This window comes from Pogoniulus pusillus, chromosome 8 (assembly GCF_015220805.1).
Source record: "Pogoniulus pusillus isolate bPogPus1 chromosome 8, bPogPus1.pri, whole genome shotgun sequence".
In the NCBI taxonomy this organism is placed as follows: domain Eukaryota; kingdom Metazoa; phylum Chordata; class Aves; order Piciformes; family Lybiidae; genus Pogoniulus; species Pogoniulus pusillus.
In genome coordinates this window covers 22,358,440-22,380,364 of record NC_087271.1, presented here as the reverse complement: position 1 = coordinate 22,380,364, position 21,925 = coordinate 22,358,440, and the positions used below count along the sequence as shown (strand labels likewise).

Genomic DNA, 21,925 nt, shown 5'->3' with positions numbered 1-21,925 from the left:
TCTTACAAGCAAAACTTATCTCTGTACTTCTCTGGAATCACTGAGGAAAGTGCTCACTTCCAAAGCTAACTTAACTCTCTCCTCACACCCACCTCTCACCAGGTCCATTAACTGTCTTAATAGACTGGAAAGCATACAAGTTAGAGTTTTATGTGACAGACTATCAGCTCCATGCCAACGGGGTCTGCAGACATGGAAATCATGGCAGCCTATCAGGCAGCCTTTCTCCAACTTATTTTACAAACAAGCTGCATCCAGCATCTGAAATGTAGATGGAGTTATTTAAAATAAATACACTGAAAAGAAAATTAAAATCCCAGAGGCAGAATCTGATCTGAAGGAGGTAGCAGGCAAAGAGAAAGGTTTCTGTGAGCAGAGAAGTGAGGAAATGGGAACAGAGCTCAAAATTACTCCCCGATTCATCGCACCTGTCAGCTTTTCCACATTCCTGATGTGCAGGAGGGAAACAGATTTAATCTCAGAATCATTTGTGAACTTCTGAATTTTGGGAAAAGGAGGTTTTGAAAAGTTCAAGATCACTTCAAAGAGGGATTGCATTACTTTGATTTGTTTCAGACTCCTTAGGGATAGCCAGATTGGACTGATGCTCCTGTGAAAAGGACTCACTCACTCTCACTGATGGCTCTGCAGTTGACAGCATTTTGCATCCTAGCTTCTGTGCCTGGTAAGAACACTGAGGCGGACAGCAAACTTTGGGTTTAACCAGAGAATATTCTTTGTATCTGAGACTGTCAGTACTCTGCTTCCAGGTTTGGTTTTGTTTGTTTGGGCTGTTTTAGTTGGGGTTTTATGTTTTGTTTTGGGTGGGTTTTGGGTTTGGTTTTGCTTATTTGTTGTTTTGTTTCTTTCTCCTGCTCAGTGGAAAGCAGACAGCAATCAACCTGTCTTAAAGGCAGCATGACATTGTAGGAGTATCATGACCCACCCTGCCTAGCCTGACCACATTTTCAGGGTTTAAAATTAAATTCTTCCCAAATAGAGAACAGTTTAAAGGTACTTTGTCACCACATACACGTCTGCTCCCTGAGGGGCTTCATTATCCCTTTAATGTGTAGTAAATCATTTCCCCTTCTCATCCCTCCCAAGTGTCTTTCAGTTATTCTTGCTTAAGCTTGCTGGCAAAAAAACCATATTTGCATGGTCATTAGCAGAGGGGTTGGAGAGAGGGAACTTTATAACCTCTTAGCTTCTGCTTAAAAAAAAACCAAACCCAAACAAAATAAATCCAAACAAACTCTACCAATTGAGCTAGTTTTTGGGTAACTGTAGTTAGAGAAGCAACAGGGTTTCATGCTTCAAGGTTTCAGCTGTTCACCTGCAAGAACTGCAATAGATGTACTTTTCACTTCTCATTAATATCTGTGCTCTGCTCTCCACAGTGCTCTTATACAGTTTTAGGACTGATGGAGGTCTGTGAAGCCTGATGTCTGTCTCTGCATCCAGAGTTACACTGGTGAGGACATTTGTCCTGTATTTCACATATCCCAGAATTCATCTTCCCGGGCACTGAATCGGCTTCACTCACAGCTTCCACCTTCCCAAGCACCACAGCCCTGAAGATGCTTATTGAGTTCATCCGTTTTAACGTAGTAGCTAATTCAGGTGGAACACAAATCAAAACAGCAGTTCTTCTGAGAGAGCATCCTAACACTCGCAACCAAACAAAGCAGAGTGGTGGTGACCTTACTAGAGACCTTGAGAAAGTCATTCAAGGGCTCCCCTACAGAGCTGAGCAGCCTGTCATAATCTACTGAGAAACAGCAAGAGAACACCCAAGCCTCTAAGCAAACCTTGGTTGGAGCTCCTCTTACACTAGATTCTGACAAGCCAGGCATACATATTTTACGTGTGACACATACACTCTGTATTTTCTCCTCAGACATATGTCCTTCAGGTCAGCCCATCTCCTTCTGCAGAGAGTCTTCTTTTCCCAGTAATCAGAAGTGCACTTAGCCACACATGACAGTGTCACCTACTCAACCATTAACATATGGAGCGGGTCCAGAGGAGAGCAACAAAGCTCCCTCTTCAGGGGAAGGGCTTGGAGAATAAATCTTAGGAGGAGCAACCAAGGGAGCTGGGGATGGTTAGTTAGAAAAAGGGGAGGCTGAGGGAGACCTCATTGCTGTCTGCAACTACCTGAAGGGACATCGTAGAGAGGCTGCTGCTGGTCTTTTCTCACAGGTAACTGGAGACAGAACGAGAGGGAATGGCTTCAAGCTGAGGCTGGAGAGGTTTAGATTAGATACTAGGAAAAAGGTTTTCATGGAAACAGTGGTCAGAGACTGGAATGAGCTGCCCAGGGAGGTGGTGGAGACACCCACCCTGGATGTGTTTAAAGGTGGTTTGGGTGTGGTGCTTAGGGCTATGGTTTAAGGTGAATCTTGCAGAGTAGGATAATAGGTTGGATTTAGTAATCCTGAAGGTCTTTTCCAACCTGGGTGTTTCTGTGATATGCACAAACCCATAACCCATAAACTGAGATTTAGCCTGGAACTTCTCACCCTTTAAAGAGCCAGCCCAAGCAGTTAGCAGTGATATACACAAGCGGGGATCTGCAAATGCTTCAGGGTGATAACGAAGAAAAGATCTGCTTCTTAACAGCCTCTGCTTCTCAGAACACATCCGTCCCCAAAGACACCAAAGCTGGCATTTCCTGGTCTAAGCTCACCAGAATAATCACATCATTTAGAAAATAACTTGTGTCTCTGGAGTTCTCAGTTTCCCTATTTGTCAGGAGAAAACGAGACGTTTCCTCAAAATATGCAATAAAACAGCCTCTAGCGATAGGCTGCAATTCTTCTCTGTACAATAGTTTTATGAGTATGTGTGTGGTCTCCTGGGAGTGCTTTCGTAATAATTTATACAAATGGCAGAAATTTAGGACAATGAGAAACAGAAAGGGAAATAGAACCATCATGCACGTGGTTGCTTCGAATAGTCTGCAGAAAAAAAGTGGTTTTTACTCTGTGTCAAAGAGGTGTTCTGCTCACTTGGAGGTCTAAATCAAAGATTGCAGAGGTCCAGTATGCTGTACACTGCTACCAGAGCAACCCAGTACAGTCCATTGCTCAGACTCCTTCTGGGCCCTCTCACTGATTCAGAATAGTTCCTTGAACGAGATGTGTATTCTATGTATGTCAAAATACCACATAGTTAAAAAGGTCATAGCCAGAAAGGAGATCCTGGGAGAGAGATGGGTGTTCAGTTTTTAACCAGCTTACTACCCCTCCTTCACAGCACAGCTTGTCCCAGCTGAGAGAAATTTGTAGTGCTCTGCAAGAGTGGTAGCTTGTGTTTGAATGTAAAGGAGCTCTTTCCATTTGTGCTACTCTGGGAGCCTGTCAGCTGCTCCCAGCTTGTTGACATTAAGTAAGAGTAATGATGGTCTTTGAAAACACACCATAGAATTGCTATGAAAACTTGGGGTTTATTTTCCTGTGGATATCCAAAACTTCTACCTGTGTGGGGATGGAGAAGGGACTGTCAACACTTGTATTCACAACAAGAAGATACTGAAAGAAAATCCATTTACTCAAACACTTTCCCCCCGCTCCTCCTTTTCCTTTGCAATACAAATTAATTCAAGCCTCTGTATAAAAGGAGTGGTTGACTGGTTCAGCGAGATGTAATGGAGCAGTTTCATTTAGCTGCGACTCTCCAAAGGGCAGAGTTCTTGCGAGACCAAAACCTATAATGCTCAGAAGCACAGGCTTTACTCTCCATTCCCTCTGCCAACATAAACAGGTTTTCTCTCTCCCTAGCCTCTGGGAAAAATAAATAAATAAATGAACTTATGGAGCAACATGTCCAAGAAGCAGTGAGCAGAAATGCATCCCACAGGAGTGCTAAAGCACATAATAGCTGTATTTGTCTTCCTGCAAATGCCGTGGCATAAGATAACAAAAGAGAAGGTAGGATCATTTGTTGTTCTCAGGTTTTAAGAGATTTCTGAGTAGATCTGTTAAGCTTGCATGATCTTAACAAAACCTGCCTGAATGCAACAGCTTTCTCCTTTCTGTGACAAGGGTCTTTGCTGCCAGAACAGCAGAGAAGCACATAAGAGATGGTGATGCAAGTGAGCATGGATTTCTCTTGGGGATGAATTCTAGATCACAGCAGCTTGCTAGCTGCTGTCCCTTCCCTGCCCAGTCACTTGTAACATGGACTGGTTCTTCTTTAGTTTGGAACAAATTATTGGGATTTGCTCATTCAGCGTCTTTGAGCTGCTATTACCGTCCCAGCCACTTGTGCCAGTGCTTCCTGCAGACATGGCTGGAAACACACTGAGGTCGGTAACAGGGATCCTGACAGGATAAGTGGTAACAGCCCATCAAGAGTGCCACGGGTAGATAGGAGCAAAACATCCTCCTTAAGAAAGCTTAAGGGAGGTGCTGTGGGAATGGTAACAGACAGATAGATAAAAGGAAAACAATCAACAATATAGCTAGAATAAAATATCTTTCTCAGTTGCTTAATTTTAAATATTCAGGCCAAAAAGCACAAACCAACCAACCAAAAAAAATCCCAGAAGAAAAGCACTAGAGCAAATCCTTCCATATCTGAATTTTCTCATATAGCTGAAACAATAATATTCTCAAAATATATGGTTTAGGTCACAGTGTTATGGCACTGGGGTTTACACTGTGTTGTTCAGAGACCTCACTGTTGAATGCATATTGTGGTATAAAACCTAGGGAACTGCTGAAAAAGAAATCAGACTGGCACTTTGGAAGTTTGGGGTTTATTCTGCAATCTCCTCGGGTAAGTCACTTTCCACTTACTCTCACAGCATGACTGGAAGCTCTTGGGGTTGTGGACCCCAGTGCCCAACATAACTCCATCCCAAGTTTTTATCAGGGTCTTTTTCTAACCATGGCATAAAAAGCATGACAAACAGTATTTCTAGGGAAAGTGCTCTACTGGGAGGTTGGACACAAGAAAATGAAATGAGAACTCAAAGGTATACCACATACTATCAGTTCAGAGTCTGTAGAAAAATACCAGCAAGATCAAGCTGAGTACCTCTGGCCAGTCTTTTGCCTGTAACTGCAAAGAAAATCAATCTTTACAAAGTGATAAAGCCACCCAAGAATGCCTGCAGTTGTTTGTTTTAAATGAACCAAAGAGAACAGATGGTCTCCTTTCATACTGTCATGAAGGTCAGAATTAGCCACCCCTAAGACTAGCAGGTTCTTCAAATGCTCAAGTGCTTGTGTCTGGTGGTTGTGACTAATCCACTCTCCAGAACATGAAAGGTCAAATGAAGAACATCCTTCCAAATACTGCAACGGCTCCTAGCCATGGCTGATGTGTAACACGCTCAAACATGGTGGCAACAGCTGCCCCTAAAACCCAGTGAGTCAGCCTTTCAAATGAGCTTGTCAGCTCTCACTGCTAGAGCTTTCACACAGATTATATTTACTCCCAATGTTTAAAAATATCCTTTTTAAACCTTGGACATATATAATACTTTCTGTACAGAGTCTGTCCTTTTACCCCAGCCAGCTGCCCAAGAATGTCTTGTGCATTTAGTTGGGAGCAAAACTTCCTAAGCTTTTCTTTTACTCTCCCCTTCAGATGCTGTTAGCTACATCAGATGCAGGTCTCTGTTTCTGAAGTCATGTGCAAATGAAGAATTTCTGGTCCCTTTCACAACTTTCATCTGCAAACCACAGTCAGCCTTCCAGAGTACTGTGAGGTTAAGTATTTTGCTCAGCAGACAGGGTATCGAACCATTGGGGCACCTGCCTTTGGTCCTACAACAGGCACACAGGCACAAATCCCCTATCCATCCCCTACTCTAATTACCAATCTCCCTTGGATGCTGTCATTTAAATAAAAAGACCTATTGGAAATGACAGGTGAAGAAAGCAGCCCAGGCATGAAATGCACTCTAAAGTATATTAATAGAAGGTTGCCAGACAAAATGGCACAAGGCATTTGATCGCATCATCTTAGGCTTGTTGTTCATGCTCCTTTGCATCTGGCTGTGTGATTTCTGCCAGGCTTTGGGCTGGAGGAGCAGGCTAGGATTTGCCTGCTTTCCCTAACCCGTGCCAGGCTCAGCTGCAATCATGCAGAGCACTGAAAGAAATCCCTTTGAGTCGGGATTCATTCCTAACATGTAAAACCCAGACAAATGACTGCTTCTCCAAAGTGAATCCCATTTCACAGCAAGTAGGTCATTAGTGTGGAACTCCATACAAGTGGCCTGCATTCAAAAGCCCTCTGCATTATTAATAGAAGATGAGCTTTTGACATCAAAGGAGAACCATTATGTATGCTAAACGGTGGCAAAAATTGTACCCGCACTTCAAACCTTTTCAGTTCTTTGTCCCTTGTAAATCAATCAAGGTTGACAGATGCTTTAAGGAGAGTAATCTTTTCAATGATACTGTCAATGGATAACATAATGGAACATTGTCTCTGTGCTGTGTGAAGACATGGAGCTAGTCAATTATGGACAACACTTGATGCAGCCGCCAGTTTTCACTTGAAGTGCTGCTGTTGAAGTATTATAATCCCAACAAATGGCTGCAGCAGCATACAATGTAAATGAGACCTCCTGAAGCTTTGGAAAATTAATTAGTAACAACAGTAGTCCATTCCCACACTCTCCAGCACCAGCCTGGTAATGTTAACCATGCACTTCCCCTTTCCTACGAGCAGTCAACAGGGCATATTTACATACACTATTTTTAACCTTCAACACTTCCACCTCCCCTACCCCCACCTTGCCTTTTAAGTGCAGGAAGCTGTGGATTTTTTCCTCTCTTTCAAGCAGCAAACTTCACCTCTAATATTTCTAACCAGTCACATAACCCACATGACTGGAACTGAAAACAAGAGAGCAAAGACTTTCCCACTTGAACACAACTATAATATTCACACCTCTCACTTCACATGTCAGGCACTTTGTGGCAGCCTCCTTTTCCAATGTTTCCATTCCCTCAGCAGCCCAAAGAATAGCCTGGATGGATGACAGGGAAAAGCTTCCAGGCTCAAGAGACCAGTAGTATGTCAGTTTAAAACCCAATGTACTGTGTGCTAGCAGCACCCAGGTCAAACTGTGGTGCACTGGAAGCCAACACATATATCCAATTGCCAGCTTCTACAGAAAGGAGATTGAGAGTCAAAGGGGAGAGACTGCACTGTTTATTTAGCTATTGGCTTCTATTTCCTGCATCATTTTCTCAAAGATTTTCCCTTTGTCCACTGAGGCTTGTGCTAAGAGGAACACTTAATCTCCCACAGTAACAGAGAGAAATCCCACACTTGAGCACAAAATTTCTAAACTCTATCAATTGCAGGTTTTCATTGCTATGATCTGTGAATGCCCCCTTATCTATAATGTGTTTTTGAAACAACCAGTTGCAGATAAGAAACTCAATCACTGAGGTCTTCGTGGACAAGAACAGACTGTTCCTTGAACTTGACTGCCTTTTGCCCAGGCTCTGCTCCAGACTGCTAGGAACAGATGCAGCTGCTGTCCCTCCTCATTTAGTATGGATTTGGTCTCCTGCACTCTGGACAGTTTTCTACCTTGCAGCAGCTGACCACGGCAAGCTTCACACTGCAACGGTCCCCTGAACCCACAGAACATACAGACTACGGTTAAACAATGCTGACAATGGTTAAGCAATACTATGAGGCAAGAGAGGAAGCAACACAGCAGCCACACATCCCCGCAGGCATTACCCAGACAGCTGCTACTGCTGATCCCAAGAAAAGGGAAATGTTTGGTCTACTTAGAGGCCTTCTTCCTGGTAATAGAAAAGACAGAGGTAAGGATATCTCCTTCCTAGCCATAGAAAAGTCAGGGAATGATCCAAACTTTTTCCTGCTCTTGCCTAAAACCAACTACTATAGAATACAAAAACACAAATAAGGAGGTTTGAATTCCTCCTTCCATTCATGGGAATGGATCTGTCAAGAAAACTGTGGCACAACTCCATTTCTATATTCACTTCTCAGTTGAGCTCTACAATGCAACATGCACAAACACAGGACAAAAATAATCTGCTACTGCATCTTCATGAGAAAAGTTTAGGCTAGCATTCTTACCATGATGAAAGTGTCCTTTTCATTCCAATTACAGCTTCTTATACTGTGCAAACTTGTCTGCTTTTATATCTGTTTTTAGATTTTGTTTCTCTAGGGCTAAAGACAGGAATACTGCAGGGTCCCTGTCATCTTCCACCCACCACCGCAGCCACAAACTAGCTGAGATGGCACTGCAGAGGAGGAAGACACCATGTCCCAGCTCTCCTCATCTTTGAGAAACTTGTTTCCTCTTTCTCAGTACCAGGAGGAAGACATAAGTAAAAAGGAGACAGCAGAGACTAGGAAAACATATGGTGGGTAACAAAGAGGGTTAAGAACATTACGGACATAAAATCAGGTTCCAAACATTCAGCTCTTATGCTCTTCTCTGCTTGGTGCAGTATTCCAAAGTAATTTTTAGTTGAGTCTGTTCCCATTATATAGCTTCTAAATGTCATCTACTGCCTTCCCTCCTCATAGCTCATGGCTGGAAGTTCCCACTGCCTTGGCTAAGATGTGTTTCTGAAGAATTGTTATCCCAGTCAAAGTAAAATGGGACACCAAGCATCTCTTAATTGAAAGACTGGCAACTTAAGCAAACCTGGAGTGTGCAGATTGAAACACAGCAAGAAACAGCTGTATAGAAGTAGCTTAGCTGGCACCTCCACAGGTGTGTAAATCGGGCCAGGAAAAGCAAACAAGCAGTTGCTGGCAGGTTTGGGTGTTGTGCATTCTACTCACACAACTCTCAAGGAAAAGTGATGCACAGAAAAGGCAATAGAAGGGGACAGGATGTCATTCATGGGCATGCAAAGATGCATCACACTGGACCAGACTCAAATATACTGATTTCTGCAGAGCTATTGCAACTGATATATGCTAAGGATCTGGTCTTCCTCACAGGAAGGACATGGACCTCATGGAGCAGGTCCAGAGGAGGGCCATGAAAATGATCAGCAGGTTGGAGCACCTCTGCTATGAGGACAGGCTGAGGGAGCTGCAAGTGTTAAGTCTGAAGAGGAGGAGGCTCTAGGGGACCTAGTAGCAGCCTGCCAGTACCTGAAGGGGGCTTACAGGAAGGATGGAGAGAAGCTGTTTACAAAAGGCCTGCAGTGACAGGATTAGGGGCAATGGGTTCAAAGCTTGAGAAGAGCAGATTCAGATTGGACATTGGGAACAAGTTCTTTACTATGAGGGTGGTGGAGCACTGGAACAGGTTGCTCAGGCAGGTGACTGAGGCCCCTTCCCTGGAGACATTCACGGTGAGGCTTGATGGAGCCCTGGGTGACCTGGGCTAGTGAGGATGTCCCTGCTGACTGCAGGGGTGCTGGGCTAGATGAACTCTAGAGATCCCTTCTGTCCCAGACCATTCTATGATTCTGTGCTATGCAACTTGCTCTACAAATATATGCCCCTTTCCAACTCATTTACAGGAGTTTACCATTTCTTTCCAATATCCAGAGATACACATGTACTTCTGCTCACATTACAAGAGGTATACTGAGCAACCAGAGATTTTCTTGCAGAATGGTCTTTCATAGTAACAGCAAAGAATTTTGAATTCATACCTTGCTTATGTTACAACTTTCAGCAGAGAATTGCCTAACCTTTTCTTTCAGGTTCCTCATTTTCACTTTTAATTTGTTATAGCATCATTTAAAATGTCCAAGGGAAAAAAATCCCAATATAACATAAAGAAGGAAATAGCAAAGTTAATCTAGCTGATCAAAAGACAAAAGATCTTCTGAGGAAAAGCTAAGAGTTCTAGACACTCAGAACCAAAGGTTTTAAGGTAGAAGATGGAGAATCTGCTTTTGCTCATATGTGTAATGAAAATACATAAGATAGAACTCACCACTTTCGGATAAGGTAAGTAGAAGAGGGAAGATGGCAAATGGCAATGACAAAAATGTTAAGTAGCCTTCTATTCATGTTAAAATAAAATCCACACAATCCAATTAAGCCAGATATTTACCATTAAAAAGAAAAAAATAGGAAAAAATAATTAAGACCATTGCTTACATAAGAAAAGTCTTCGGCATTCTGACAGAGTAGCTTGGGGAAAACAGCCTGTCGCTGAAACTTTTCCTCATCTTCAAAGATGTTCCCATACATGAAGCCATTCATCATGGTGGAGTGGGCATGGATGTCAATATAGAACTCCAGGTTAATCTTCTGTTGAGAGAAAACAACAACGACACATTCAGCATGAGATAAATCATAGCTGCGTTATGTAGGTGAAACCTCCCATAAATTGAGTACTGCCATGCTTGAATCCAACCATGGTGCCTAACAGCCATGATAAAGACAGTGCTTTGATGTATCCAAGCATTTGTGTCTCTTTGTGGGTGCACAAGATGTGCAACACAGAAGCAAGAGAGATATTGCTTTACTTGTTCTGAGAAGGCTGGAACAATTACAAGGACAAGACAGTGTGCGAAATAGAGCCAAATCATTATCCTTTACTTTGACTCAGGGCATAGTGTCATTGATAACAAAAAACACACCTTGCAGTTCTAGAGCATGATTGCTCAGGCATAGCTTTGCTATCTCTGCACAGTTCTGCATCACAGTATGCAGAGGTACCCTTCAGCCAGGAAACACAGCTTAAATAATGTAAAAAAGACCTCAGTAACTCCTGTGCAGTATATTTTGGTTTATGAGGAGAAATAACAGAAGTGTTTTTGTCTTAGTCTGCTTTGTAGCAATAATTCAATAATGGGGCCTACAAGAAAGCTGGGGAGGGACTTCTTAGGCTGTCAGGTGGTGATAGGACTGGGGGGAATGGAACAAAGCTAGAAATGGATAGATTCAGACTGGGTGCTAGAAAGAAGTTTTTTCAGTATCAGGGTGGTGAGAGCCTGGAAGGGGTTGCCCAGGTCGGTGGTAGAAGCCCCATCCCTGGAGGTGTTTAAGGCCAGGCTAGATGAGGTGTCCCTGCACATGGCAGAGGGGGTTGGAACTAGATGATCCTTATGGTCCCTTCCAACCCTGACTGGTTTTATGATTCTAAATGCATGTGTCTTGAATACCTTTCCTCTTTTAGCTTCCCACATGACTCTGCTTCAACTTTAGCTTCAAAATAAACCACCATGACTCCCTAACACAGAAGTGCCTGCTCTCCACATACCCTTCCTGGACTGGCAATTCAATATTACAAGGCTCTGTAGGAAAATGCTGCTCAAGTCTCCTGTCCAGAGATATCTTTTTCCTTACATCATATATAAGTGATACTACTTCCCCTCCCAGCTGTGGCAGAGAGTGAATGTTCACCTTGATCACGATGTACAGTGACATTGACAGCAGTGAGAAGGAAACATCTAGTACCAAATAGTTCTACCAGACCACTTGCCACTGAATTATCAAAGTTTTCTCAAACTGTTGGATCTTATGATCCTTTACAAATGCTGCTTTGTGTCTAGAAAATGTCAAACAAATTCCTGTCACCTGTCCAATAGAGGCCCAGAAAGAACTTTTCTGATGAAGAGAGGGTTCAGCTCTCACCACCCCAACAAGGGCATGGAGACGAGCTCTGTCAGCAGGAGAGGGTTAAGATGCTTACGATTACGATGCTTAGTCCTCTATCTCTCTGAGAGAAACAGGGACCCTGACTACTAAAATACAACGTACTTCTGCAGCCACATATTTTGTCTGAACACAAAGCTTGTTGGAGGATACCAAGCTACAAGATAGTCCAATGTAAAACACATACAGTTTCTGTTATGTAGTTCACGTGACAGCAGTGTCAGCTCTTCTAGAGAGTCTCTCCTGGGGAGTGAACATCATTTGGTATGTGAAAGTAACATGAGGCAGATTTACTTTCCCTTGGCAGAAAAGCAATGCACGATGCATAGTGGCTGTTTAGCTTAATTAAATAGCCTTAAGAGAGTAATACTGTATCTTATTAAGCCTCTCATATGTTAAAATGTAAGCTATTGCAATACCAATATCTGACCAAGCTTCATAAGAAAAAGAACATTTGATTGTATTTGACTCTAATACAATAAATTGTTTGCTCCTGCCAAAACATTGTGCTGTGCTATAGAGGACCGACACTGCAGTAAAGCACACATCTGCTATTCAGAGATATAGCACTGAGGAAAAAGATTAGCATTGACAGCATGAAATACCACACAGGATTTTCTGCCTCTCCAAACATACAGAAATTATACCCAAGATTGAGTAATATTATTTTTCATAAGATAATTTCCCCATCAGAAAGAGAATTTGATGACATCAGATGCACACTGGCATATCACCATGAAACAGAACATGCTGTAGTGTCTCTGAACAGCAATTTGATGATGAAGCGAGGAGATAATCTAGTTAAACTGGGTATTTGTAGAGCATGAATGTCCTTCACGTAGAAGTTAGTGACCTAGGTGATACATTTTTAAGACCAACTAGACAGAATATTGTACAGCAAAGTATTTAGCAACACTGGACACTGGAATGGGCTGCCCAGGGAGGTGGTGGAGTCGCCGTCCCTGGGGCTGTTCAAGGCAAGGTTGGACGTGGCACTTGGTGCCGTGGTCTAGCCTTGAGCTCTGTGGTAAAGGGTTGGACTTGATGATCTGTGAGGTCTCTTCCAACCCTGATGATACTGTGTAATAAAGTAATTGAAAAGCACAGAGAGAGACATAAGAATAGCCTAGCAAGCATCATTTGTGCAAGTAACAAATAAAGGGGTTGGCACAAGCTGCATGGCCTGTGCTGTGTCATACCATACTTATTCATCGACACTTACAAAACTGGTTCCAAAAGAGGATGTCAGCAAGCAGGGACACAGTGGCATCACAGGCCCAGGGAAGTCATTCTGACCCTGTATTCAGCAGTGGTTAGGCCACACCTTGAGTACTGTGCCCAGATATGGGCTGCTCCATTTAAGAAAGATGTTGAATGTGTCCAGAGAAGGGCACCAAGGCTGGTGAGGGGACTGAAGCACAGCCTTGCAAGGAGAGGCTGAGAGAGCTGGGGGTGTTCAGCCTGGAGAAGAGGCTCAGAGCTGACCTCATTGCTCTCTACAACTACCTGAAAGGAGGCTGTAGCCAGGTGGGGTTGATCTCATCTCCCTGGCACCCAGTGACAGAACAAGAGGACACAATCTCAAGCTACACAAGGGCAGGTTTAGGCTGGATGTTAGGAAGTTTTTCAGGGAAGGAGTGATTGGCATTGGAATGGGCTATCTGGGGAGGTGGTGGAGCCACCATCCCTGGAGGTGTTTAAGAGGAGGCTGGATGAGACACTTAGTGCCACAGTTTAGTTAATTAGAAGGATTAAGTGATAGGCTGGACTTGATGATCTTGAAGATCTTTTCCAACCTGGTTAATTCTGTGATATTACTAAAATAACTTTTCAGAGTCTATCCAGCAAGAAAGTCACCTGCAGAACACAGATGACCTCAGCCTTAGCTGAGTATTCAACTGATCAATTTGTCTAGTCTAACACATTATCTCTAAAGAGTATTTTCTAAATTCCCCTAGGATTCTTGCTAAAACAAATTGCTGATAAAAGTGCTACAGAGAATTTCAGAGAATCTCTTGGGGTGCTGAAATTTCTCTGAAGATCTTTCTTGATCATCAAACCCACTTTCAAATAGTTACAATGGTGATTTGTGAGAGAGCAGTGCCCTTTCACATTATTTATTTGGAAACCATGACACTCAACAGATAGCTCATTACCCAGTGTTTGAAAACATTTATCCAGGCAATTACTGCAACATATTTCAACAGGAATTTCCTAGAGTCATCCCACAATAACTATTCAACTGGGTTCCCTCCCTCCCCCCCCATCTTTGTTCCTTACATTTCACATATTCCTGCCCACTAAATATACTTCAAATTTGCAACTGTCCATCTTTTTCAGTAAGTTGTTATACTTTGCTAGAGTAATTGCCAATTAGATGTACTACTCCCAGGTTGCTGTATGTGAACAGTCATTCAGTGTTTCACATTTCTTCTCGTCACTTTCATTGTTTTATCCAAGAGAAACACCTTGAATATTCTCCACCACAGAACAAAATAGTTTAGTATATTGTTAATATATATAGCACTGGAGTTTCTAATGAAAAATTCTCTTTATTTGCAGCCACAAACAGACTGTGGCATTGAAATGGACGATAATAACCTAGTCTATGGGACATTAAACTCAAAGTTTGCCCCAGGTAGCAGACAATTTGTTTGCAGACAACTTTCCCAGAAGAAAAAGATATGTTCCCAAACAATAATGTTTTTTCTCCTCTCTAGTGTCATACATATTCGTAGATACTTTATGTGTAGGCACTGTTTCATCCACTGACACACTAAAAATTTAAGCTAGGGAATAAGGTTTCATATTTCAGTTGAGGTTCTCTGGAAGATTTTGACATAATTACTGATCTCCTGCAATTTAGGCAGGATCACAGAATTAACATTTTATTAAATGTATAATGTCATCTGCTGATAGGAATTCTAGAAAAATCAGCAGAGAGATAACCTGAAATTGTTTCTCTTTGGGGCAGGGAGTATTTTAATGGGAGAATGAAGTTAAGAAATGTATGTGTGCAGTTATGCAAGCACATAAAAATGCTCTGAAAACATAAATCAGTCCTTTTTGCTGTGATGCTACAGGAGTATCTGTCATTACCTACACAGCAGAACCCGTCCCCATTATAGCTTCTAATGAAGTAGCATCTACAAGAAAGAATGGGAATAAATGTTGAGATGGCTTAAAGTTTCATAGTCACATTTGCTTTAGCCTTTAAGCAGACAATAATGAACATCCAGGCTCAAACATCTCTGGATGCCATAGCTGCCTTCTGAGAGACTTACAAGTTCCATCCTACAATATGATATTAAACTTAACATTTTCCACTTTAGAGGTGGGATGTAAAATGATTCAGATGCCTTAAAAAAAATCATCATGCAATTTAATCCCCACAAGTGTCTTTTCTTTGTGCTTACAAGCAGCAGCAGAGATTTTCTGTCTCAAAGTCCTTTTCTTAAGTAAAGCTATAATTACCTGGATGACCCAGCTCATAGAATTGGAGAAAACAAAGGCAAAGTTGGTCTTTCTTTTCTCTGTGTATCAAAACAGAAATCACTCACTAAGCTGACAGAGACAATAATTGAACTCCACTTCCTAGAAAACAAGAGTTAACATTCTCTCCTTTGAAAAGAATGGTCTTTGCCTCTTCTTGCCACTTACCACAATAAAACAGAATAAACAAAGAACCAAATGAATTTCTGCTCTAAAGCTCATTTGAATTCCTGCTTTTGTGAGACACTTTCCACTGCTCTCCTGAGCCAGTCTAAAGTTTCTGGCAGCTTCAGAAATATATGTATAAATTAGGGAGGGAGGAAAGTGGAAGAAATAATGGATAAAGAAGAAGAGTTCGTGTACATTGTCAAGATATTAAACAGTCAAAGTTGCACAGAAGCTGGAAAATGGTTCATGATGCCATGTAATGTTTTGAGAAAATAGAGTCTCACTTGCCTGAATTTTTATTTCATTATATGAATGCCTTTGGAAGGTCATGAATTAAAGAGCAAAAATGAAGAATGATGTTAATAGCTGGTACCGATGTGACCCAAGTTAGATTTTGCACAGTACAATTATGATTCTTAAGGAAACAGAGATTTTATAAATAAATAAATAAGCAACAACAGCTACAACAAAAATCAATAAATGCTGTAATAAAAGGATAAATGTGCACTAAGCCCAGAACATGAGCCACTAGAGAGACAAGTGATGCAGGAAGAAGCCAGCTCTGTCCACCAGCTGTCACTTCAATATGGATTTTATTAATTCTTGGGCAAAGCAATTGGTTTAGCAAGAGAGAGTGTCCAAAAGCCTTCTTCACTCCAATATGTCATACAAGGTATAGGATAAACTTATTGCAATGTTTTACAGGAGCTACTAAAACCACGGGTTGACATTAGCAGTAAGGAACATAACAGTCTCTGGGCAGACTTTGCACTCTTACTGCTAAACCATGTTCTGAAGCAAATGGACATATAGCAGTAGGCACAGCAGAAGGAGTTTCCCCTGCTTTTGTTCAGAAAAGACTAAGGAAGCCCCAGTAGATTTTCTCTCAAAAGGAAATTCTGCATAGATCTCAGATATGTCCATTTGAACACACACACCTGTAACAGTGGTATGGGGGGATTTTATTTTCAAAAAATTAACATAGTTTATTCATTTTGATATTCAGGAATCTTGCCACCCACCAATAGTTTTAGTAATAGGTCCTTTGCATGGTCAGGGAAAACATTACACAGGCGAAAAAAGCACAGGATATAGAACACTTAAGCAGTAACTACCAATAATATAACCAACACTAAACTTAATTGAACTGGAAGAGAGGTACAGTACCACAGATCAGTATAAGTTAGGGAGTGACCTGCTAGAGAACAGCAAAGGGGAAAAGGACTTGAGAGTCCTGGTGGATGGAAGGATGGCCATGAGCCAGCAGTATGCTCTTGTGGCAAGTAAGGTCAATGCCATTCTGGGGTGTATTAGAAGGAAGGTGGTTAGTAGGTTGAGGGAAGGTCTCCTTCCCCTCTACTCTGCCCTGGTGAGACCTCATCTGGAGTAATGTGTCCAGTTCTGGGCCTCCCAGCTCAAGAAGGACAGGGAGCTGCTTGAGAGAGTCCAGCACAGAGCCACAGAAATGATGAAGGAAGTTGAACATCTTCCTTATGAGGAGAGCCTGAAGGAGCTGGGGCTGCTTAGCTCAGAGAGGAGGAGACTAAGGGGTAATCCCATTAATGTTCATAAATATGTAAGGGATGAGTGCCAGGAGGATGAAGCCAGCTTCTTCTTGGTGATACCCACTGACAAGACAAGGGACAATGAGTGAAAGTTGAGGCATAGGAGGTTCCATGTGAACCTGGAAGAATTTTTTCCTTGTGCGGGTGACAGAGCACTGGGACAGGCTGCCCAGGGTGGCTGTGGAGTCTCGCTCTCTGAAGATATTCAAAAGCCATCTCGATGAGTTCCAGTGTGATTTGCTCTAGGTGATCTTGCTCTGGAAGGGGGGCTAGACCAGATGATCTTTTGAGGTCCTTTCCAGCCTCTGACATTCTGTGATTCTTGAGGTTGTTTATACCACTTGCCCACTAAAGGCACTCAAGAAGCTCCTTTCTGCTTAAGGCAGAAGGGACTTGGATTCAATTAGAGTTTTACAGAGTTTTGCAAAGAGGCTTTTGAATATTTATTCACAAGATATTATCTCCAGACTCTTGAGACTGCAATCTCAAGACAGGGAGTTCTCTCAATGTCTTATCTGCCATTGAGGCTTCTAGTCCTTCTTAGGTTCTAATAGGGTGCTGGGAGAGAGGCAGATGATCTCTGGCCTGATCCTGGTTCCTCTTTGACCCCAGACTTGGCACAGAGGTTTGCAGAGGTGCAAACAGGATGTCTTGTGGATATGGTCTTGGCACGATGTTGCACTGGCTAAGTGAGCCTATTGCATGAAGCCACTTAATGCTTAATCCCCTGGTAAACCAAGGCAAGGTAGTTTCCAGGTATACAAACCCAAAGCATCAGGGCTTGTTATTATGTAGCAGGCAGAGCATGGCAGGATAGGCAGAAGCTATGGCAGAAACACAAGAAGGCAGAGCACATTGTCTTTACCTGCTCATCTCATCAATGTAGCCTGAGACTAATGGCTCATTTGGCCACAGATTAGCCAATCAGAATAGCAGTTTGCTAAACCTGACGTGTTAGGTAAAGTCAGGGTTTGCTTTTACCCCTTAGGGCAGAATGCAAGCAAGTGTATAAACACATGCGGGTACCCTGTTTACAAGTTTGGAAGAGACACCGAGGAGACTGGAAGGTACCAGGCTTTTGTCTTCCTTTCCCACCCTTGCTTCCTCCAACAACAGGAGAGAGAGAACAGGGAAACATGTCCAGGCAAGGCAGGATACATTTAGGCCTATTTTGGCCTTCCATGACACCATATCCCATGCTTAGTTATTTTGGCAATGTCTGTTTTGGTGACACCAGAAGGGACAAGCACAATGTGCAACTAAGCCACATAGAGGAAAACTGAACATTCAGCTGTGTACATTCAACTTTTACCAGTCCAGGCCATTTCAGCTCTAGGGAACCCTGCACAATGCCTTGAATCTCTCTTTAGGATTGCACATCAACATATCTCCTGACTCAAAGAAATATGAGGCAGAATTGAAACTCTCTGGACATGATTCATGTTATCAAGCTTCTGGTATAGGTAATCTTGCTCTGCACAGCGTTGAACTAGGTGGTCTTTCAATATCCCTTCCAGTCCCTGACATTCTGTGATTCCCCTGAAACACTTGGATTTGGATGCCTGACAAGGTGAATTGTACTCAAATAATTATTTTAATTTTTTTTTACATTTTCTCCCCCTAGAATTTGAAAGGGCCAGCACAAACCCTCAAAAGGCAAAAAACAAACCAAAAGAAATGCAAACAAAAAAAACCAAAACAAAACCAAGCAAAAAAAAACAAGAAAAGAAACAAAAAACAAAGCCCACAGCACAACCACACAAAAAAAATCAAACAATCCAAAGAACCACCAAAAAAACCAAACAAAAAGACCTCCCTCACCACCCCCACCCCCAAATCCCCCCAAAATTCAAATACTTCCAAGAACATTTTCTGCTGCAATTCTCTGTGACCTCTGACAAGTAATTCTCACAATGTCATCTCTAGTTTTGCAGATAATGCAAGCCACATCTTTATTAGCAGCAGTATTTCAGAAGTATGCCACTACCCCATAAGGATAATATCTTCCTCCTTCCATTCGTCATCTCATGGACTGCCTCCTCCATTCACCTTTGTAAACACCATGGCAACAGCAGCAATTATTTACATAGGAAATTAACAGTAGAAAAGTGGTTTCCTTTTGTTAAAAACCTTCTAAAGGTTAAAAAGCTTCTAAAGGTTAAAAATCTTAAAAAGTTTCATCATCCTGTTTCTAGAGAAAGGAAAATGCCAGTTTAGACTCACTCTTATTCTTGCTGATCTGACAGACAAAAGCCAATTTTCCCTTACTCCTGCAGACATCTTTACACAATCTAACATCTTTCAAGTGTCCCTGCAGAAGCAACTTTCACACGCTGATGTACCACTAATTCCACATGGCCTTCTATCAATTCTTAAGAACAGTGTATGTGTTTTCTCAGATTATTTCGAAGATGTTCCAAGAGCTGTTGCCTTTCAGAATGAACCACTGCAACCCAGTCAAGCATTCAGAAGTGAATTTTCATCTGTTTACACAAGTCCTCAACTTAAATAGTGATAACTCTGAATGATAGGTATCATGCAACATGACTATTTCGTGACTCAAAGAGAAAGAAAAGAAGAATACTGTGTCTAGTTCTGGGCCCCTCAATTCAAGAGAGATGTTGAGGTGCTGAAACGTGTCCAGAGACGGATAACAAGGCTGGTGAAGGGCCTGGAACACGAACCCTATGAGAAGAGGCTGAGGGAGCTGGGGGTGTTTAGCCTGGAGAAGAGGAGGCTCAGGGGGGACCTCATTTCTGTCTACAACTACCTGAAGGGAGGTTGTGGCCATGTGGGGGTTGGTCTCTTCTCCCAGGCAACCACCAACAGAATGAGGGGACACAGTCTCAAGTTGTGCCAGGGGAAGTATAGGCTGGATGTTAGGAGGAAGTTCTTGGAAGAGAGAGTGATTTGCCATTGGAATGGGCTGCCCAGGGAGGTGGTGGAGTCACCGTCCCTGGAGGTGTTCAAGAAAAGACTGGATGAGGCACTTAGTGCCATGGTCTAGTTGACTGGATAGGGCTGGGTGGTAGGTTGGACTGGATGATGTTGGAGGTCTCTTCCAACCTGGTTGATTCTATGATTCTAAGAGACTTCTGTTGGATGCATGGATTGGTACAGCAAAATGATGACATGCCCATCAACACTGCTTTCGTGCGTTTTAAAGAAAGTAAGGGATGCTTTTATCTGTAGAAGAACCTGGGACCCCCTTCAATGCGCACAAACCCACCTCTGGTGTGCCTGACTGAATGCAGCAGCCCTGAATTCATCCAAAGTCATGGTTTTGGCCTTAGAGTAGGAGGTCAGCAATATGCATATTCTGATTCTTGTTCTTTATCTGCTTACTTTTCTCACCTGCCAGTGCAGATAACAGCACCTCCTGAGGATTAGCTGATGTTTGTAAAGCGCTTTGAAGATATAAAGCATCACAGTGTGTACAAGTTAAGTATTAATTCATCTGCCAGGCTGATTCACTCTTTGACCTCTCTGCAGAGACATCCAGTTAGTGTCAGCTCTGGCAGGTTTTTGCAATCCAGGCACCTGTCCACCAGCTACTGGAATGAAGCCAACAATTCACACAGGACACAGAGGAGCCGTCAGATGGTAGTAACATTTGGCCACGACAGGCCTGAATTGGATTTGAAAGGGTGACCTGGAGGTGAAAGGCTCCATCAAGAAGCCACTTCTGTTCAAATGCATATTAAATTAGAGAGAGGGCACAGAGACAATGCTAAGACCCAGATCAAGTTAAGACAAGACTTTTGGGTCAGCTGCAGGGACAATCCTTGCATAATTTTTACCCTAAATGAATAGGAAGCAGGAAAAATACACTTCTGGACTCTGGTCTGACCCTAAGGCAAAACTAGAAGAGGGACTCTGAACAAGGACAGTCATTGTTCTGACTTACCCTTTTGCTCTCCCTCAGTTAGGAGGAAATGTGCACACAGAGGCAGCAACATAGGCTTTGTGTGCTTTACAAGCTTTGAAGTCTTCAGATGTTGGAATCATTAGTTATTGGGATTGAACTCTGTCTTGGGACATTAAGTCACCCTAAACTTTGCTGATGGCTCTGCCTACGCCATGCCTCACTTGTACACCACCACTAGGTGCTTTGCAGAACGAGCTCTGTAAATCCTGCTTTCCTCACTTGTCTGCTACTGAACAGCATTTGCTCTACAGAGAGAGGGCTTTTCAGAGAAGAGGGAGATCTGTGGCAAAGAGTCAGCAACTTTCTTAAAGAAGAGAGGACGATTACTCAGAAAAGGGGGAAGAAAATGGGAAAGAGTGACGGAAGGAAGCAAGAAAACAGGGGAAAGAGAAATGGGAAAGATGGGGACAGGCAGAGAGAAAGAGGGGGAAAAAAACTTTTTCTTATTCTGATAATTAAACCAAGAAAATTGGGTTACAAAACAGAAATGTCTAAGGGATTGGATAATTCAGTTTGTCTCTGGACTGGTTCTGAAAAGTTACTCAAGTGAAATGTTCCCAGTAGCTGTACTGAGGACATTAGTAGCCCTTGGTATGTTCCTTAGCCATTTGCTTGCTGTGTAACCACATGCAAATCATTTAACATCTTCAAGCATCATTAGCTACTGCTGGAACACCTGAAACTACATTAAGCTCAAGATTTCCCATTCATCTATTTACTTCATATCAGTATTAATACTTTTAATTATACTTCTGCAGAAGCTGCTGTTTCCTAATTTCCTGGGAACTATTTCAAATTGCACATAGTCAAATTAAACTCTGTAGCAAACAGTTTCTCTAGTCTCTCAAATAATATACAGCATTATTCACTGTTTCTTACCAAATAAGTGACAGCTGGCAGAATGTAAAGTCATCAGGCAGAACACCCAAGGCACACAAATTAAAGTACTTCTTAAACTGGCATATCCTTAGACTGCAAAACTCACTGCCATCAGATTTTAGCTAAGACACAGATGAACTCAAAGATCTATTAGCTAAATTCCAAGAAGAAGGTTTCATTATTGTATTACACACAAAGCAGTGACAAATTTTTTTGACCAAAAAGTACCCAACTCACAGATTGCCAGAAGCTTTGCCCTGTTCTTAGTTTATTTGCAATAAGTCACTGGCTACTGTGCCAA

The 21,925-nt window shown here is 42.3% G+C and overlaps 1 protein-coding gene across 11 annotated transcripts in view; it reads right to left on the bottom strand.

Annotated features, from left to right (window-relative positions):
• Positions 1 to 21,925, bottom strand: part of BEND5 (BEN domain containing 5) — a 1,203,882-nt gene that overhangs the window by 131,482 nt on the left and 1,050,475 nt on the right. For all 11 annotated transcript variants that reach the window (XR_010303081.1, XM_064147552.1, XM_064147553.1 and 8 more), the window contains exon 10: positions 10,090 to 10,242. Coding sequence is in view for 10 of the 11 variants with exons in the window: in XM_064147552.1 (XP_064003622.1) it covers positions 10,090 to 10,242 (153 nt within the window). In the remaining variant the exon portion in view is untranslated. The remainder of the gene's footprint in view (positions 1 to 10,089; positions 10,243 to 21,925) is intronic.